Raw genomic sequence first — 17,953 nt, forward strand, 5'->3', positions numbered from 1 at the left:
GCTTTGACATGCTACTTGCTTGTTGCGTCACAAACTGAAACACAACTTTTCTTAGGCACCTCTGACATAGCTGCTAAGCTGTCATGCTGTCACATTAATGTCACCATGTCATTGGAAACGTCCATCCATATCAGGAAGAGGCAGACCTTCGCATCGGCACTGGGATAGATTCATGCCACAAACTGATAGCACAGAGTCGCTTACAACCTCCCGTGCCAAGTCTGAAAGAATTCGAACCCCATTTTCTGTACTTCTTGTTGTTACGCAGCATATCCCCTGGCCTACTGGCCATCTCGTATTCTGTTGGATGTAGTCCAGCTTGTCACCTGCGGCCATGTTTCTCGCGCATTCTCTACCTGGAGTGAAACATTCAGCAAAGCCTGGTATAGTTCATGACGAGCGTACATTGCTCCCGGTCCCGGGACTTTCACCCAGTCATCATGCTCCGTCTGCCTGCAAATCCTATTGGCGCTTCTATTTACAAATGACGCATCTGTTATCTGTGTTCATCATATCGTAACCAAGGCTTGTTTAGTCCTCGATAGTTCCGAGACACGCATGCGGACATCGCGAGCTGAATCAATGGCAACAACAGGTTCTGTTTCAGAAGAGACCCTGCTGAGAGACCAGAGGCGTCCGTATGTCTCAAATTGACATTATTTTGGGGAGGCAGACAGAGGTTGTGTCTGTGCTGTAAGGGAAGTGCAGGCAATCGATCGCTTAGAGAAACCCGCAACACGATGAATGCCACGTCGAGGTGCAGCCGCCTCAATCAAAGAATAACCGCGTAGAACCAACGCAATGTGATGGCTCATCATGCAAGGGACTGAGATTCTAGTCTGTTCCAGATATTATTTCACTGGGGACAGCCAATACCAGCTTCTTCCAGCTGTGCGTGGCTTTTGCATGGGCCATAATCAAGGGAGCACAAGCCGGCACAGATCCCCGAGAGATGGCGTATGTGAGTCGAGATGCGTCCCAGACTGGGAGGAGACTGAACCAATGGCAGAAGAGCCTTTCCCCGGATCACTCGATTATAATGGGTTGCAATGCATATGTATGTGGCGGCGTGGGTGTTTGTGAGACGTGTGATGCCCGTTGACGCTATTTGTTTCTTACTGACGCAGCTCAACCTCATTCTTTCGCAAATTGTATGCATAGCACAGGAAGGGTGATCGATGAGGAGGTTATATCAAAAGTACCGATGCACAACATCTGGGAACGAGATGTAATCTGCTCAGACTTGTTGGACCACTGCTGCTCGCAAGCATGTCACTCCCCTCAACAGTAAAGAATTTGGCATCAGACACGCAGCCTCAATACCAAGTCTGTAGCTCCATAGATTCCCAAATATCTCCTTTGCCACAGCGGAGACGCGGCCCTGGAGCACGAAGCCTTGATACGTGAGCTTGCATTCACCGGCTGCAAGTTCCCTGTTCCCACCACCCGCTCTGCAGGGTGCTGTACCGCTGCGATAGTACATGTAGCCACTTACCCTTACCGCACCATACGTCTACGTGGCAGGGGTGATTGACCGGTGAGGCACTGACAAGGCGGCAGCCATACGACTCCTCAGCTTTTGTGTTACTGAGGCTTTCGCAAGTGCTCTCGGTTACTTCATGTTTTGCCAATAGACTGCCTTGGACGCTGATCACGACCTCGAGGATCGAATATACCGATCTGCTTGATACCGAATTGATGAAATACTTGTACTTGATTCATTATACGCAGTTTTCTTTCTTGATTCACAAGGCATGTTATGGACCTAGTTACATACGATCGTCAAGTCTCGGTTTTGTAAAAGAGGCTTGCATAATGAGTGCCATGATGTGTGGAGGAAGACTAGCCGAAAAAACAGGGGAAGGGGTCGGCAGGAAGCATCTAGATCTTCCTTTCAGCCAGCCACAGATGGTACATCGCAGAGCGGCTACCTAGGCATACGGATGATGCGCATATTCGTACAATGACCAATATCTGCCATGACAGACAATCCAGCCTCCCATAGCGTCGAATAAAAGCCATGCCATCTCATGTATATAAACAAGTCTCCGCCCTCCTCTGCTCTCACCTTTCCCGTCCTCATCAACTACGCACCGCTCAGACAGCACAACTTTCTTTTCAAAGTCTTCCAACTACTCGACTCACGCCTCGCCAAACATGTCCACCAGCTACACCATCTCTGTGGAGAATGAACGCGGTGAGAACACCAACTATGCGGTCTTCATGGAACCTCCGGAGTTCACCGGTGGCCAGCAACCTTGGATGAATGTCTGGTACACCTCATTCGTGCCTAACCATGGGAACTTTGAGATCCGAACTGGCATGGACTTTTACGCTTGTGAGAGAATCACTAAACCTGACCACTGTCTCTTGCAATGCTGACGGATATGATAACAGGGGTTGGTACCGTTCCTACCGCACCGGCACCGGGCGTCATCGTCAACAGTGGAATGACTCTGCTGGCCCGTCTCGGCACAGATGGCGAACCTGGAAGTAAGTAACAACTAGCTGAAGATGGATTGATGGGGTCAATCTGCAGATCCAAGACTAACTGAAATGACCCTCTGACCAGGCACCTTTGAAAAGAAGATCATTCAAAGCTTTCCCACGATCAACGAGATCACCCCGACTGCTGTCCCTGGGGCTTTTGAAATCAAGACCGGCTCCGACTTCAACGTGCCCAACAATACGTATTTGCTGGGCCTCGCAAAGGTCAACAACCGCGGCCAGGTCTCCCCCGTTGCATCGGTACGTTAAATACTTCATCTATGCTCCCCCGTCAACTCTGTAACTCCAGTTACTGATTTGTGGAACTGCCAGATTGCCCCTCGCAACAACATGAATGTCCAGGTCATCCCGAAGATGAAGTTCTTCATCTCCGAGAGCCAGCAGGTTCCCGGCGAAATTGTTGACTATCATTCTGTTACCAGAGAGGGTGCTGCCGTTGACTTTAGTGAGGGCGAGGGCAAGGGCAAGTTCTTTGCCCGTGCGGTGCAAGGTAGCGATGGCAGGTTTGAAGTCACGTACTATGATGGTTACAATGACTGAAGTTCCAGTCAACTGAAAATAATGCGTCATGCAACTTTAGTTAGTCCAATGAATACAATGCCGACTTCAGTTACAGTTGCAACTACCTAGCAGGCAACTAGAAGGCTTGGGTGACTTCTATTGACGACGTTCCCTTGCAGTTTATCGCATAGAACGTCGGATAGGTATTCAGTAGAAGCCATTAACTAAGATGCAAGATGTCGCAGACAATGTGAATGAGTGGCGAGAGAATGTGTGCCGATTCTAACATGACAATGATCAAGGCGTTCAACTGAACCAAGCGCTGGCTTCCATTCAGGGTTCAGGGCTCTCTTGCATCCATGGATTGAAGTCCTTTTCAGGGTGCGTCCTCATACCAACCTGTTTCGAAGACACTGGCATTCGCGGAAAGTGAGTATCAGTTCTCGGTAGCTATATATATGTTACAGTCTGTAGAAGAGGGTAACGCAACAAGTAGGGGGCTTTCTTCAGTAGAACACTTGTAATATATACTAAGCCAAGCCCATTCCAAGCACATACGACCATAGGTAGTGGAAAACTCGGGGTCCCGTCCGCTCCCCCATAGATAAGCCACTAACCGGCAGATTAGTAGTCAGGTGGGTGACCACTGGCGAACACCGGCTGTTGTATGTTTTTGCTTTTTTGCTCTTTTGCTCTATTACAATCCTTCTTTGTTTTTTGTCTCATTAAGGAAAGGCAAGATCGAGCCAGTCTGATAAAAGATAAACAGAGAAAGAATCTGCAAGAAGCTTCGGTTCGGCTGTGACTGAGTGCGTAACAGTGCCTCTATGGCGGCTGCGAGGGCCGAGCATCTCAAAGCTGACGGGAACAAGCCGGTGTGGTTCCAGGCATATCGGATTATGTAGTGAGCTGCTACCCATGAATTCCAAGTACAACCGGATGCCAAAAGGCTTCAAATAATTGTCAGTATTTATTGGTGATGATTGAGTAGTTGCCTCAGTTGACGGGAGGATTACAACTTGGTTGTACGAGTACCGCAGCGAAAGCATTGTCTAGCTTGTGTCTGCCTCCTTCATGTGAAGGCGCGCAGATCGAGCGGCATCCCGGACATTCTCACCACGCAAAAGCAGGGCTGTCGACGAAAGGAACGAGTGAGCATTTGCCAAGGAGCCAAGCCCCTCGATTTTGAGTTGTCACCAAGTCGGTGGGATGACATAGTCTCTCCAACGCGCCGTCCCAGCGTCCTTGAACGTATCAGTGGTTTCTTGTGCGCCTTCGGGCCCAACAAACCAGAAGCGCTCCTCAATGAGCCTGCACCAGCAGTCCAGTAGACGCTCCAGACGCTGAGGGCGATAATAGTCTGTCCATTGTGTACTCTGCGTGCAAGACATTGCGTAGCATGAGAACGTAAAATGGAGCTCATGAGCATATAGAAGGATGGTAGGCTCTTTGTAACGATCCAAGACATGATAATCCCCTGTTGACATGCGTGACATGTTGTTCAGTCATACATGTGTCGTATTACTCCTTGACCGCGAAAATGTTGTACGAAGCTATGAGAGGAATGAGTTCAGCGTTGCAAAGGAACAGATATTGCTTAACCTACCTGTCCATCTATTAAAGTCCACATCTTTGATGATCTTGGCGTCTTGTGTCGAGCTGAGACGGCTTTTCGCACAGCAGGACGTCTCTTGCCCCCCGTCGGAATCATCCTGGCCGTTGACATCGTTACCAGCGTCGTCCACAGACGCATGGTGGTAGACACTCAAGTCATTTCCTGTATCCTGTATCACGATACCTAAGAACTCGGTCAGCAATCAGTCTAAGACCATGGTGCCTTAGTTCACTAACTGTGAAATCCAGCTTCTGTCAGATATTTCTCATACATGCCCACTTGGCTCGCTCCAGCGATACACCCAACGTACAGGGCCATGTTCTTCCGAACCTCTTCTGGCAGCGGGCTCTTGGCAAGGATATCCGAAATGGCAACTCTTCCACCAGGCTTCAAGAGGCGAAACATTTCGTTGAAGACCATTTGCTTCTCTTCTTCCGGGACAAGGTTGACGACGCAGTTGGAGATGATGCAGTCTGCGATGCCGTCCTCGCGATCAATGTCCGTGATTTGCGACTTGACGAACTCGATGTTATGCTTGCCGGAGGAAGTCTTCAGTTCCTCGGCTTTTTTCAGCATCTCCTGTGCGAGTTAGATGGATGAATGGGTAACCTCCTGCAAGTCATGACCGGATCTCACCTCGTTCATGTCCACGCCTATCACTCTACCCTTTGGACCAACTTTGTTGGCGGCAAGAAAAACGTCTAACCCGGCGCCGCTCCCAAGGTCAATGACAGTCTCTCCCTACCATCATCTGTCAGTTACACTCCGAAGAGACGTTACAGCTTTAGGGAAGCAAACTTCACGGAGAGTGGCCATTGCAAGGGGGTTACCGCAAGAGAGGCCAAGGTTGGCATCCTGAGGAATGGCTGATAGCTCTTCCACCGAGTAACCAAAGGCCTTTGCAACCGAAGATGCATATTGAGCTTCGACGCCTTCTGCAGCAGCTGAGTATCGCTTGTCCACTTTGGCGTAAATGTCCCGAGCGCTCATGGTGAAGAGAGTAAATAACGTGCCCTGTTCTTCTTTAACAGCAGAGGGAAGCCGTGGGTACGGGGGACCTCGAGCTGTCTTTATACATGAGTCAACCTGACTGTACCATCGTACTCATATGCATCTCATCAACCATTAAACGCTGGGGCCAAACCGAGCTACCCATTTCGGTGCGCGATTCGGAATCCTTTCCAGCCAAACTGGTTCATCTTGGTGCGCATCCTTTACATCATACACACACTATTCTCGATACGGCAACTATTCGATATGTCACCGCCCCCCTCAATCGTCCAAGCTGCATCTCCCCGACACCCAAGATGAGAAGAGTGCAAAATCCAGTACCAAATTCTGTCCATGGTCTCGTTGGTACACAGGAGAGCTGTAAATATTAAATCGAAACCAACTGCCGCCGTCTCATCCTTTCTTAGCCGACCATAGGTCTAATAGGCATGCCTGCTGCCCCGCCCCCAGCAATGATATCCAAGTGGTCATCCAGCTGTCCAAAACAAAAAGCCACTCGAGTCCGAAACAACCAGCGCCGACATCGAGCCAAAGTCAAGGCTCACATATCCGGCCTTGAATCAGAACTGGCCGAGTCCCGGAGACAGCTGGCTGCTGCGGAGCATCGCATCAAGGCTCTCACAGCTGAAGTCGAGCGGCTACAGAGCGAGACAAAAAGGGAGCCTCCTTCTGCTTCTTCGACGCCTGCCAACCATTATAGAAAAATCCCCGAATTCCAGTCTGTCTCGGAGCTACGCTGCTGCTTGATTCCAAGTCAACAGGGCCAGTTGGGCAATCCACCCACTTGCGAACAGGAAGCCATGATCAGTTCATCTCCCATAAACGGCACAGAAAGGGACAACTTCAATCTCGTCCCATCTTTCATCTCTCAATACAAGTCCCACGACCTTCCCGCTCCACAACAAGGCGAATCGACAACAAGCTGCGCAGCCGCATACAGCATCATTGCGCGGCAAAATTTTAAGGGAATCGGATTGGACGACGTCCATCAGTGGCTACAACCGGGATACAGAAAGGCAATGCGGCCAGAAGATGGATGCGCCGTGGTCAACAGCCTCCTTTATAGCCTCATCAACTATCTCAGCCCCGTATAGCGCGCTCGAGAAAGGAGTGCCTCATGGCATGATATATCTACCTGTTTGCTGCTAGGTGGCAATTACACGATAGTGTCGCTGTTGCCGTTACGCTACGTATCCCAAGAGCCCATCAATCAGCCGTTAGGCTCATGAAGACGAACCCAGCAGTGGGTGCATAATATGGATTATGGACTTTGTAATTTGTAGTATTTAATATTTGGTCTGTTACACTTGCTTTGTCAATTTACATCATTACAACGCTATACCGCAAGCATACCTTACTTTTCATGTATTATACAAGCAATATCCTACGCTTAATGACGCGTAGTGATCTACAGGTAGTAGATGTCTTCCAACTTGCTGCTATATCTAAAAGGTCAGGAGAAACTTCTCCGTATCTTCATTAGAGTAAGATGCAATTCCACACTTAGACTTGGATTACAAAGTGTTTTTGAGGCAATACGCGAAGATTCTGGGCCAAGAGCGAATGAATGCTCGACTAAGTCCTCAGTCCATGGCATTTTCAAGCTCCAAGCCTCACCTATCCGTTGCTATTCATCTTCAAGAGACAATCTCGCCATGCTCCTACTCCTCTAACATCCCTGACTATTATGATCGTAACCACGACCCTACCGAGTTGGCGAGGCTGGATGAACGAAGGCTCCTCCAAACAATCAGAGATGGACCATCAGATCATTCAATGATCCAATGGCCCATGGATATACATCAGGACTATCAGGGCATAGCTAAGCGGCAGTAAGAAAAGCAGCCAGCGAGGGGTTAATTTCTTTACGAAGAGCCTTCGGCCGCATTACTGTAGGCGGTGGAGAATGTCTTGCTATTGCTATTTCAGCTGGCGGGCAAGCAGCCTTTAGCTAACCAGGCATACTAGTAAACTAAAAAATTATACAGAGTGATGTAGTGTTTATAATCTATCACTAATGCATTATCATACTGTTATAAGCAGGCGACTCGCATCTGCATATAGTGAAATTATCCATAACCCCTTAAGTATCAGGACATCTCAAACGTGGGAAATCCATCGAGTCGGGCACATAGCGTCTATGATTGGGGTGTTGAAGCGATCTTTATAATCAGCAACGTTCGGATCGAGATTCAGCTTGTTTACAGGTACGTCACTTTACTCGGTCACAAAACCAAAGACTTATAAGCCCATGTACCTAGTTTATCAGAAAAGGCTGCTGGGCAAGGTACAACTACAACTACAGTTTGGCCTGTATTCTAGGGAGGTACATTTTGGAATTTGGAAGAATCTCAAGCATTTGATTGTGGATGTTCCATCTGCCCTTTAAGGGGAATAGTTTACGGCGTCGGCATAGAGCTCCTAAGCATATGTTGTTGGCCAGTTACGCAGGGGGGGTCAGACGTTCTTCACCCAGGGCGCATCCGATATGCCATTTCCCGCATCCAAGATGCCCTTCCCAGCCTACTCGTCTTCAGTCGTCACCTCAAGTACCAGCCTATGTTATCAACATGAAGTCTCTTTGTGCTGTCGGTTGCCAGAGGCGGCCGTCGATATGCCGTCTGTCCCCTCCATCGCCACGGACGACGCATGTATACATCAGTGGCTACAACCGTCCTGGAGATGAATGCACCGGCGCTCTGGCTATCGTACTGTCGTCTGATGAACACCGCATTCAACGAACTGCCGCACTCCCCGCCGCGCGTACATGGACATCGGCTCCCTTGCGCAGCAGGTCTCTCATCAGGCCTGTTCCCCACGTCCACGCCGCTGTCTGCAGAGCCGATCCAGGGGTTGCGCCTTGCCTCTTGACTACGAGATCGGCGCTGTTCCCGAGAACCATGGCTTGTCTGTTTAATAGGGATGCTGGTAAGACGGTCCTCCGTCGCACACGCCGACTGGAGCAGAAAGCCGTACTTCCCGGCGGCCAGATTGACGTCGGCGCCGTGATTGATCAAGGCGCGAATCCGACGTCTCAACCTGGCAGCTTCACCTGATGTCGAGAACAGGATCTGGCTCAGACGGCCGGGCCCAAGGGGACCGTGCAGGGCGACGGGATGCTGCTGTCCGCGGGCATCGTTTACACCAGGCCCAAGGACTAGCAACTGCTTCAGCTCTTTGGTGTATTTGTCGACCAACTGCGCCACCGCAGCGTGCCAGGGGCTCCCGAAGAAGCCGCCCTCGGAGTGTTCACCGGCGTCATGCTCAAGCACAAGCATGCAAATATCTGTTTGGGGATGCCTACCGGCACAAGCTGCCCGCATCAATGGCCCGAAACCTTCTCCTTGCACATCCACCTTGGCCCCTCGATCGAGTAACGCGCGCGTCACCTCGATCGCGCCCTTCGCGCAGGCTGCCTGCAGTGCGTTGCCGTACCGGCCTCCTTGGGCATTCACATCGGCGCCCGCGTCCAGCAGGAGCTTAATCTCCGCCTTGTTTGCATCGCCGCCCGAGCATGCTGCCTGGAGCGGGTAGCCGAAGCGTCCGCCTGGTGCATTCACGTCTGCGCCTCTTCCAAGGAGAAGATGGAAATTCTCCCGGGAAAAAGGCAGCTGGACCGCGGCCTCATGGAGTGCTGTCCCTTGAAGGCCGCCGCCCCGCCTGTTGATGTCGGCGCCAGCGTCGAGGAGGTATAACAGACACTTTGGGGGCGGACGCAATGACGGACGAGACCTGGCGGCAGATGCAAGAACGCAGCCAGACTCGTTCGACGAGAGGTCAATGTCGGCGCCGCGGCCAACAAGAAGCTTCAACATATCCAGCTGTCCCCCATCCACAGCAGCTTGAAGAGCAGAGCCCCATCCGCCACGCTGCGCGTTTGCTTCAGCGTTGCGGTCCAGCAAAAGACTTGCAATCGCTGCATGTCCACGAACGGCTGCCGCTTGCAGGGCGTCTCCGAAGACGTTGCTCTTCGAATTGACGTCGGCGCCCTTGTCGAGACAGAGTAGGACGATAGCCATGTGCCCTCCGTAGGCCGCCCCGTGAAGGGCCGCATCGAGATCTTGTTGGGGAGGCTTGTCACTTACACCACTCTCGTGCGATAGCAGCATTTCGGTGAGCTGATGGAAGCCAAAAGCCGCGGTACAGCACGGCGGCGAGAGCAGGATTTGACTCGTGCTAAAATTCTCGTTAAGGGGAAGCTGAAGCATCCGACGATGGCTCAGGTAGTTCTTCCAGAGCCGGTTGCCTAGGCTGGGACTGCGGACCGTGAGGGCTCGTGCCGCGGCTTGTGTGACCTCAGCCGGCCAAGACGCGCGCGGTACCATCTCGAGATGTGATGGCCACTCGACGGCTGCATATCTCCTCAATGATAAGCCTATCTGGCTGCGCTTGTCCCTGGTACTGCGTTGGAGATGAATAGCCAGGCAGCAATGTGCGATATGCAGATGAGCGTTGATTTCCTCAAACGCAAAGACCTTGGCCGGCCCTTCGCGGATGCGACTGGAGACCAAGTACTCTTTCACCGAGAAATGAGCCAGCCGAACATCCGGGCTCTGGCCCTCGATGATGCTTGTTTGAACAACGACCAGACTGGACAAGTACTTGAGGATGTCTTCGGGACGAAAAAGCCTCTCCGAGTCGTCCAAGGGAAGGGCGCTCTCGGGACGAAGGATGAATATCTCGGCGAGTTGCTCAAGCTGGAGGACCTCCTTCGAGAAAGCGAGCCACTTTAGACAGCTTATCACACGGGACCGGAATGCTACGTCCAGGCCAAGAAGCAGCCTGTCATACGTTGCGTCGAGGCCAAGGGGTAGGTCCTGGAGCGCCTCACGGATCAGGCGAGCGGAGGATAGCCGCTGGAGGGCTTTGAGCTGAAAGAAGACGTATTGGAACCTGGAGCCCGTGGTCAGGCTTTGTATATCGAGTGCGCCGGATTTCGCGCTGATACTTACATGCCATCTGCTTTCTCCATCAACGAGTTTTTCGTCTCTGTTCTGATACTATCTGGCCATGAGCGGCATTCGTCCGAGGCTAGGGCCAAATCGATGAACAAGCCAATGTCACAGTCGAGAATAGCCCGGCAAGCATTCAAATCTATAACAGCTCCCCTCGGAGGCGGGCACATGAGGGTACTCATTACTGCGTCAATATCTGCCTCCTTCCGGCTCGCGCAGAAGATATGGAGGTTAGCAGGCGCTACAGCCATGATCTGACGCAGGCTGCGCAGAAGCCTCCTCCGTTCTCCCTCTAGGGGCGGGCACTCGTCTAACGCGTCAATGACAATGTGGACAGCTGAGAACCCTCTTGCGACGGCCGTCAGTATTGACTCGAGTGTCTCGGTATCTGGGCGCTGACCCTTTTCCTTATACTCGTTCAGGCTTCTGATAGGCTGGGGTGTATCTGGTCGTCGAGAGCAGAGCTGCTTGACCAGTGATGAAAGCATCTGGTTTAGTTTCTGCTTCTTCAAGTCGCTGAAGCTGAAGAAGAAGAATGCGAGCGCGGTAGAGGGGTTGGACGCGTGCTTCTCTTGTAGATGTTTAATGACGACCGAGCTCAGGATGGACTTTCCAGCACCGGCTACACACTGTCAGTCGACGAATGCTGAGCGTTTCATAAGTAGGTAGAGACCCTCAACCGCAGACGTACCCTTCCCGTGAAGCCATAGAAGGGAAGCGGGGGATTCTTCCCAAGCCCTGAACTGCTTGCTCTCCCTTGTCAGCCACTCTCCCGTACCAGCCCCATGCTTGTCGCGAGCAGCATTGTACATCTCAGAGGGATCGACATCGCAGAGCCAATGCAGCAGTTCACAACGACTCTTCTCCGCTTGAGCACGCTCAACTGCGCTGCGTAGGCTTGATAGATCTGTGCCTATCTCGCTCCACTGCTGCAGAGACTCCTGGTGCCGCCTCTCAGCAGCCAAGCACTCTTCGTCGTACTTGAGATCCCGCCACAGCGCTTCCACGGCCGCGAAGTTGCGTTCCTGGTCATGGACCTGACCCAGCAACTCTTGCCAGTCGTCCCACTTGACCATGTCCAGCCCCAGTCGAAACGCGTCATTGCTCGCGTAGTGGCAGTAACTGGTCGCCTGGAATCTCAAAATTTCTCCATACAGCATCTCCAGACTGTTTTTGTATTCGTGGTGGAGTAGTTCAGGCATTTGCTGATTGCATGTCCGAGCCTTGGCCTCGAACTGTCGGGCATAGAGGTCCTCTCGCATACGGCTCTGGACAATCAAGGACGCTATTTCTTCCAGGCCTTTTGCCAGAGAGGCAGCCTGCTTGGAGGAGTTCAGGAAGAGCTGAAATGAGAAACCAGCCAAATAACGAGCACTCAGCATTTCACGGGCCCGCGTTCGAGACGTCTCCGAGTCCACTCACCGGGAGAAGTAAACTGACGCCGGCCCACGCCATCGAGGCGTACGGGCTCGGTCTCAGAACGCCAGTGATATATTCATTCGCCCAGGTGACGATGCCCAAGACAGAGCTCGCCAAGTCTTTGACATCCACTTCGGAGCTCCCGAACCTGATTTTCCATGCGTTTCGGTTGACTTCGTCCATTTTGTGACGAAGAATGGTGTCCATCCGGTCTCTGATACTGATCTGTGAGCCGTTGGTCAGGCTAATACCAGCGCCCAAGTTCTGTCGAATCTTGGCTTCGTAGCCCTTGATGAGTTGTTCATCCTCTCTCCGCAATCTCTCGTATACCAAATTCCAAAGTTCGCGGATTGGCACGTCATTGTCGCTTCGACTTGGCGGCTCGCGGTTCCTAATTCGATCTGCAGAGACAGCTTCGGTTTGGGTTGATGGCCTGCTGCGTGTCAATAATTGTACTCCTTCGACTTTTGGGGTTGACTGATCAGATGCGGTATCATGGTGAAGGGTGTAGGTATTGTAAGGGCATGGAGGGCTCATGGGTGAGGTATTGGTATTACTCCGTATCGGCAAGTTGAGCAGCGGTGCCTCCGGCCTGAATGACGTTTTGGGTGGAGGTACCGATACCCAATTTCTGCTTCAGCTTTTTCAACCGCATGTCAATTCCTTGTTTGTGAACGACGTGAGCCCTTGCTTATGGCCTTGTGAACGAACGCGATGGAGATTGGAACCAGGCGCTGAAGTTGTCGGGCAGCAATGTTAAGTACGTAAGGCACCTGTGTATGGCGGGGATCACTGTCAAGTAGGTGCTACTAACTCTACAACTCGCATTCTGGTTGCGCCTCACCGCAACCTACCTGCTGCTATCTAACTCTTTGTGTTGACACAACCTTGCGGCAGCCTTGTTCGCGGCCCAAAGAGGCTATGCCCCCAAGGCATATGAGGGGGCGTACTCGCCCCCTCAAATACCTAGCATCAGGCACCTCCTCCTCACCTTCTCTACCAACACAAAATTGTGTACAAATTCAGGGGGCCGATGCCATCAAGGCGCAGCGGCGGATTCTCCTATTAAGTGTTGATGTAGACACGTACGAACTGCACCAGAGGTTAGGTGCTTTAGGGAGCAAAAAGAAAAAAAATGAACAGAAAACATACAACAGCCGGTGTTCGCCAGTGGTCACCCACCTGACTACTAATCTGCCGGTTAGTGGCTTATCTATGGGGGAGCGGACGGGACCCCGAGTTTTCCACTACCTATGGTCGTATGTGCTTGTACCTGTGGTAGTGTAGCTTATATTCATTACCTCACGCACTTTGCTAAAGTTGCTGGCGATTCACGCCCTGATCAATGGCAAAATGGGGAGCGTCTTTCACAGCATTATTAATATCAGATGAGGATCTAGACGATATGTTGAGACGATACGCCTTCGATCTTGTCAAACCTGGATTGTATCGTTCGCGGCTTCTGCCCTTCATGAGCTCGCTTTACAGCTTCTGCTGTCCGCAACCTACGTAGCTCTTTGACCTAAAGGGTTGGCCATGACTTTTTCCTGAACCATTGCTTCTTGAACCTCTCAAGCCGAAATTAACTTAAATCTGTATGATTATCAATCTTTGGTGATGTTTGACTACTTAGGCAATGCTCCATGTCCCCACCATTTACGCAACGGCTCGTCCTGGTTAAGGCCCCTTTCGAAACAACCTTGACCCTCAACCAGTCACGTCTTGAAACCGAGCCATACCCAAAAAAACCCTGTTCTCAGCAGCAGCAGTATTCAAAGGTGCTTCGCAAGCTTCGGTTATTTACTCAATCAAAGAAATGAATCCACTGACTCGTCAGGCTATTTACAAACGCAGGAGATACCTGTTGATGTTCGCCCACTGAAAGACCGCCCTGAAGGACCGTTGCTCCTTGTTCTTCAAGCTGGTTTGGCAGCCAATGCACCGCATCCGACTGTCGTTTCGCCCCGCTGATGCCACATGGAGGCGAGCAGCGACAATCTCGACGGTCTTGGTTCACAAAGGTCTCCAGATGATATGCATTCTTGGGGCTTCACCGACACGTTCCCCTGATCCGGAACTCTCTCCAAATCGTCCGGCCACTCCAGGGCCGCTTCTGACCAAGCACTGCCTAGAAATTATTCCTCGGCTTCCCGACCCCGTGATGGTGCGAGAGTGATTCTCCAGCCAACAAGACCTCCTCTCTCGCCGCTTCTTCCATCTCAGTAATAGACTTTTTGTCACCCCTTCATAGTATCAGACCTTGGTATCCGAAGTGAAGTACATACAAAGCACCCAGGCGGGCCTTGAATCGAATGATATTGACCGCTTAGCACTCTCTCATGATTTGACTCGACAACATCAAATTGGTTGTTAATCGAGATGCATCCAATAGCACACTGAGGTGTACCTACCTGATCTGGACGAGGTTGGGTGCACTAGTGGACGCCCCAGGGTTCGGCTTCAGTGGAGTTTGGTGCTCAGGCCACCGACATGCCCCGCTAGCCACTCACTAAAGGTCCCGTCGATCACTAAAACCCCGGCAAAGCCCACCAATAGCCCACTGAACGGGATCCCCGTCGTACGTGCGCACAGGAGCTTGTCTCTATTCGTACCACCAAAAGGGCTGAGACATGCTGCAGGGATGTTGGTTGTTGAATGGTGGATGGAGCTTCCTGAGTGAAGCACTGTGGCCGTGAAACTACCGCGAGTGTGTCTGATGCTTCAAGACGTTGAAAGTGAAGCCGGCAGCTACAGTCAAGTCACATCAACGCCTCATTCACTTCAGTCAGTACCTGAAAGATTCACGGTAGCCCAGGTCACGTGCCCTGCTTCAACGAAATGGCCCCAAGAACGTGGGCATTAGCCTGGAGCAACCCTCACGCTTCCTCATCGACCGCCTTGCTGTGAATGACCTCACAAACTGACCTGGATCCGATCAGACTGCGGCGTTGCCAACCGTACATCTGCTGCCGATGCCTCGGCCCAAGTCGACAATGGCCCGCCGTGGCCAAACCCGAGGCCGAAGGCCAACCCAAGCACCAGAGCAGCGTGAGCGTTGCTCCTGGGCGACTCTGCCGCTGGAGCTGAGGGAGATGATCTTTGGGGTCCTGGAAGACTCGATCCAGGCTGGGGTCATGGCGGCTTCTGCGTGTGCCTCGGTCTGCAAAGCATGGCGCGGCTACTTCGAGCCCCTTGTCTTCCGGCGACTGACGCTGACGCTGGAGCGACTCAACGAGCTGGAGGCCAGGGTTGCCCGTCACCAGCGGCAGTATGTTCAGCATATCTGGTTCCGGTTCGAGCGGTCGGTCAAGCCCTGCGCAACTCACATCCAGTTTCGACCCGAGCTGGACGCCATGCGCTTTCACACGGCAATGTATCAACTCTTCCTCATCCTGTCAGAGTGGCCGACCAGAGGCACGGGCCAGCCAGGCATTGCCCTAGAATTGACGGCTTTCTCGACGGTCGATCCTGAGTATTCCATGAAGGACACCGTCCCGGAGCAGCTCAGGGGAGCCGACCTGACGGTCGACAGCGAAACCTTGAACGCCCTCTATGACCGGCCGCCCAAGCCAATGCGGCCCTTGACGCCTGCAGAGACGGAGCAATCCGTACGCGTGCGGCAGTTCTACAGACCTGCGGGAGCTGTGGGCCTAACAGATCGACCACTCCCACAGGTGACGTTGATAACAGACCTTACCGTGCGCCGACAGATGCACATCAGCTTCTTTGCGGCCCATATCGGACACATTGTCAGCTCTCTCCCCAAGCTTGAATTCCTGACCTACGAGCCGCGCGCCTACCATTCTTACGATGTCATTGCATCGCGTACGAATGCCGAGACGATGAGGGCCATCATCACCAGGATGCCTTCCACCATCAGGCGCTTGCAAGTCTTCGAAGACGCCCCTTGCCTTTACGACCAGGGCGTCCATCCGATGCAGGTGAGCGACAGAGACGGCTCCGTGGCCCGTTTCCTGGCAGAGGTGACCCAAGACACAGAGCCAGAGGCAATCGCAATATCGTTCCTCATCGACGCCGTGCACTTCTTCTCCGACTTTTGGACCCCTCAAATCAGCCGGCTCCCGTGGAAGCTGGGATGGCTGAAGCTCACCTCGCTGGTCATGACCTCAGCCGTACTGACGTCTAGGAGATGTAACGAGATCCCTCCTCTGCTGACGGCAGCTGCCAGGGCCGCGTGCCATATGCCGAAGCTGGAGGTCCTGGAGCTGTACTACGTGGCGCCGAAGCACGGGGCCATCTTCACCTACATCCACGACGAGGAGGGCAGCATCGTGTGTTGGGAGAGCACGTGGAAGTGGACGCTGCCGTCTGAGGTCGTGTCCGCCTGGAGGCAGGCCGCGGCGTTTCACGGCACCGGGGAGTTGACGCACGAGGAGAGGTGTATCCCGAAGAGCCAGCTGAGATGGGGCGGCAGCATTGTATCGCTGCTTCGCACGCGCACGACGGTCGTCCATCCCATCACTTATGGGAACATGATGAACGGACTCAATCATATCTGAAGCGGGTGACGGCGATTGTTCGTGACGGAACATTTTGCTTGATTTGGGTGAACCAGTGCGTGTGATATTACGCAGAGGGATTACGAGGCACATGTATGCTCCTCCAAGGTGAATTAGAGAGACAATGTCATGGCCCCAGATGTCAAGGGGCTATTGCTATCCTTGCCATGTTCTGACGGGTAATGCTTCTTTAACCAAGCAAGTTACATACTATCGATGCATCACCATCACCATGCCGACCCCAGCATACCCTAAAAAGAGGGTTGTCGTCGTTCTGCACAATGCCGAGAATCCGAGACATGTCCGCCGCCCAGCTCGTAACACTGTAAACGAAGTTGTCCATTCTGAAACCATCCTGCGTCACAAATGCGACCGCATAGCAACGCATTCTTCAGCTTGTTTCTTTACATGTTTCATCACTCTTGGCTGTCATGTATCACAGAAGGGGGGAAAGCGGAACAAGCGAGGTAGACGATAGAACGTACTCCGTAGTGAGCAGCAGGATTAATAATTCAACCGCCGCTTCCTCGGAGCTGTGAATCTCACCCCGGGTTACTCTTTGTATTAGCCCAGGATGTTGAGGAGACAAAGAAAAAAAAAAAAAAAAGTACAAGACGTACTGCGGAGCAAGTAAATCTGCTCAACGCTCAGGATATGACATGAAACCATAATCATCAAAATAACCTCCTCCTCCAAGTAAAGCTCATCAATCCCCGGTGGCTCCATCACAAGATCGCCTTCTTTGCGCGGCCCGTCTATTCTTATAGCTCTTTTCCAGTAGATCGTGTCCAACAAAGACCTCCTTTTCTAATCGACACTCTGTGAATAGAACTCTCGAATGCTGGCTGGGTGGCTGACCGGGCATATCAGACACCGGAGGACAGTATCCGAGTCCGGTTCCACTCGCTGCCTTGTAGCCCTGATTCAAATTCCCACCAGATGATCCGTGTACGAACATGGCGTCTTTTGAAAGAGAAGATCCGTGGAAACAGGCAGCCATGCTCTCCGTTGGCACCACATCCTTGGTAGGTGGTGGGTGGTAGAGCAGTAAGCGTGCAGAAGACAAGCGATGTAGCCCGCGTGATATCAAGAAGGAAAAAAAGCAAAAAACGCCGCACCCAAAATCCGAACCAAGGAAATATCCAAAAGGAAATGAGACACTATGGTCTAGCATCTATCAGAGCATAGCTCTTCTTTTCGCCAAATCGACCAAGAGGACCGGCGCTGATGCAAAGGTGGTACAAGGCCCGACAAAGCAGGCAAACTTGGTACACAAGAGAGAACCAAAGCACAACGCAATGCTCTTTGGCCTCAACAGACTTCACAGTTTTCCTGCTGTATCATGTGTTCGGACAACAAAAAGGCAGCATTGTGCTTCCCTTCCCCCTCCATCATCATACAAGCACACCAGTTTGTGCAAAAAG

At 52.2% G+C, this 17,953-nt stretch overlaps 5 protein-coding genes across 5 annotated transcripts; 3 read left to right on the plus strand and 2 right to left on the minus strand.

Moving 5' to 3' along the window:
• Nucleotides 1-2,157: 2,157 nt before the first annotated feature.
• On the plus strand, nucleotides 2,158-3,048 carry CCMA1212_006321 (uncharacterized protein; the record flags this gene model as incomplete). The annotated part of the gene is made up of 4 exons (XM_073703550.1): nucleotides 2,158-2,338; nucleotides 2,398-2,493; nucleotides 2,573-2,748; nucleotides 2,821-3,048. The coding sequence occupies 4 exons, from the start codon at nucleotides 2,158-2,160 to the stop codon at nucleotides 3,046-3,048; spliced, it is 681 nt and encodes a 226-aa protein (XP_073558043.1).
• Nucleotides 3,049-4,562: 1,514 nt separating this feature from the next.
• Nucleotides 4,563-5,614, minus strand: CCMA1212_006322 (Putative arsenite methyltransferase; the record flags this gene model as incomplete). Its single annotated transcript, XM_073703551.1, has 4 exons — nucleotides 4,563-4,807; nucleotides 4,861-5,203; nucleotides 5,261-5,365; nucleotides 5,405-5,614. The coding sequence occupies 4 exons, from the start codon at nucleotides 5,612-5,614 to the stop codon at nucleotides 4,563-4,565; spliced, it is 903 nt and encodes a 300-aa protein (XP_073558042.1).
• A 449-nt stretch (nucleotides 5,615-6,063) lies between these two features.
• CCMA1212_006323 (uncharacterized protein) lies at nucleotides 6,064-6,729 on the plus strand (the record flags this gene model as incomplete). Its single annotated transcript, XM_073703552.1, has 1 exon — nucleotides 6,064-6,729. One exon carries the CDS (start codon nucleotides 6,064-6,066, stop codon nucleotides 6,727-6,729), a length of 666 nt encoding a protein of 221 aa, XP_073558041.1.
• Nucleotides 6,730-8,369: 1,640 nt separating this feature from the next.
• Nucleotides 8,370-12,371, minus strand: CCMA1212_006324 (Ankyrin repeat and KH domain-containing protein 1; the record flags this gene model as incomplete). The annotated part of the gene is given in 6 exon segments (XM_073703553.1): nucleotides 8,370-8,544; nucleotides 8,588-10,576; nucleotides 10,588-11,212; nucleotides 11,282-11,933; nucleotides 12,013-12,328; nucleotides 12,367-12,371. The coding sequence occupies 6 exon segments, from the start codon at nucleotides 12,369-12,371 to the stop codon at nucleotides 8,370-8,372; spliced, it is 3,762 nt and encodes a 1,253-aa protein (XP_073558040.1).
• Nucleotides 12,372-15,002: 2,631 nt separating this feature from the next.
• Nucleotides 15,003-16,529, plus strand: CCMA1212_006325 (uncharacterized protein; the record flags this gene model as incomplete). Its single annotated transcript, XM_073703554.1, has 1 exon — nucleotides 15,003-16,529. The coding sequence occupies one exon, from the start codon at nucleotides 15,003-15,005 to the stop codon at nucleotides 16,527-16,529; it is 1,527 nt and encodes a 508-aa protein (XP_073558039.1).
• Nucleotides 16,530-17,953: the final 1,424 nt, after the last annotated feature.

This window comes from Trichoderma ghanense (assembly GCF_004382785.1).
Source record: "Trichoderma ghanense strain CCMA-1212 chromosome Unknown scaffold_7, whole genome shotgun sequence".
Classification (NCBI taxonomy): Eukaryota; Fungi; Ascomycota; class Sordariomycetes; order Hypocreales; family Hypocreaceae; genus Trichoderma; species Trichoderma ghanense.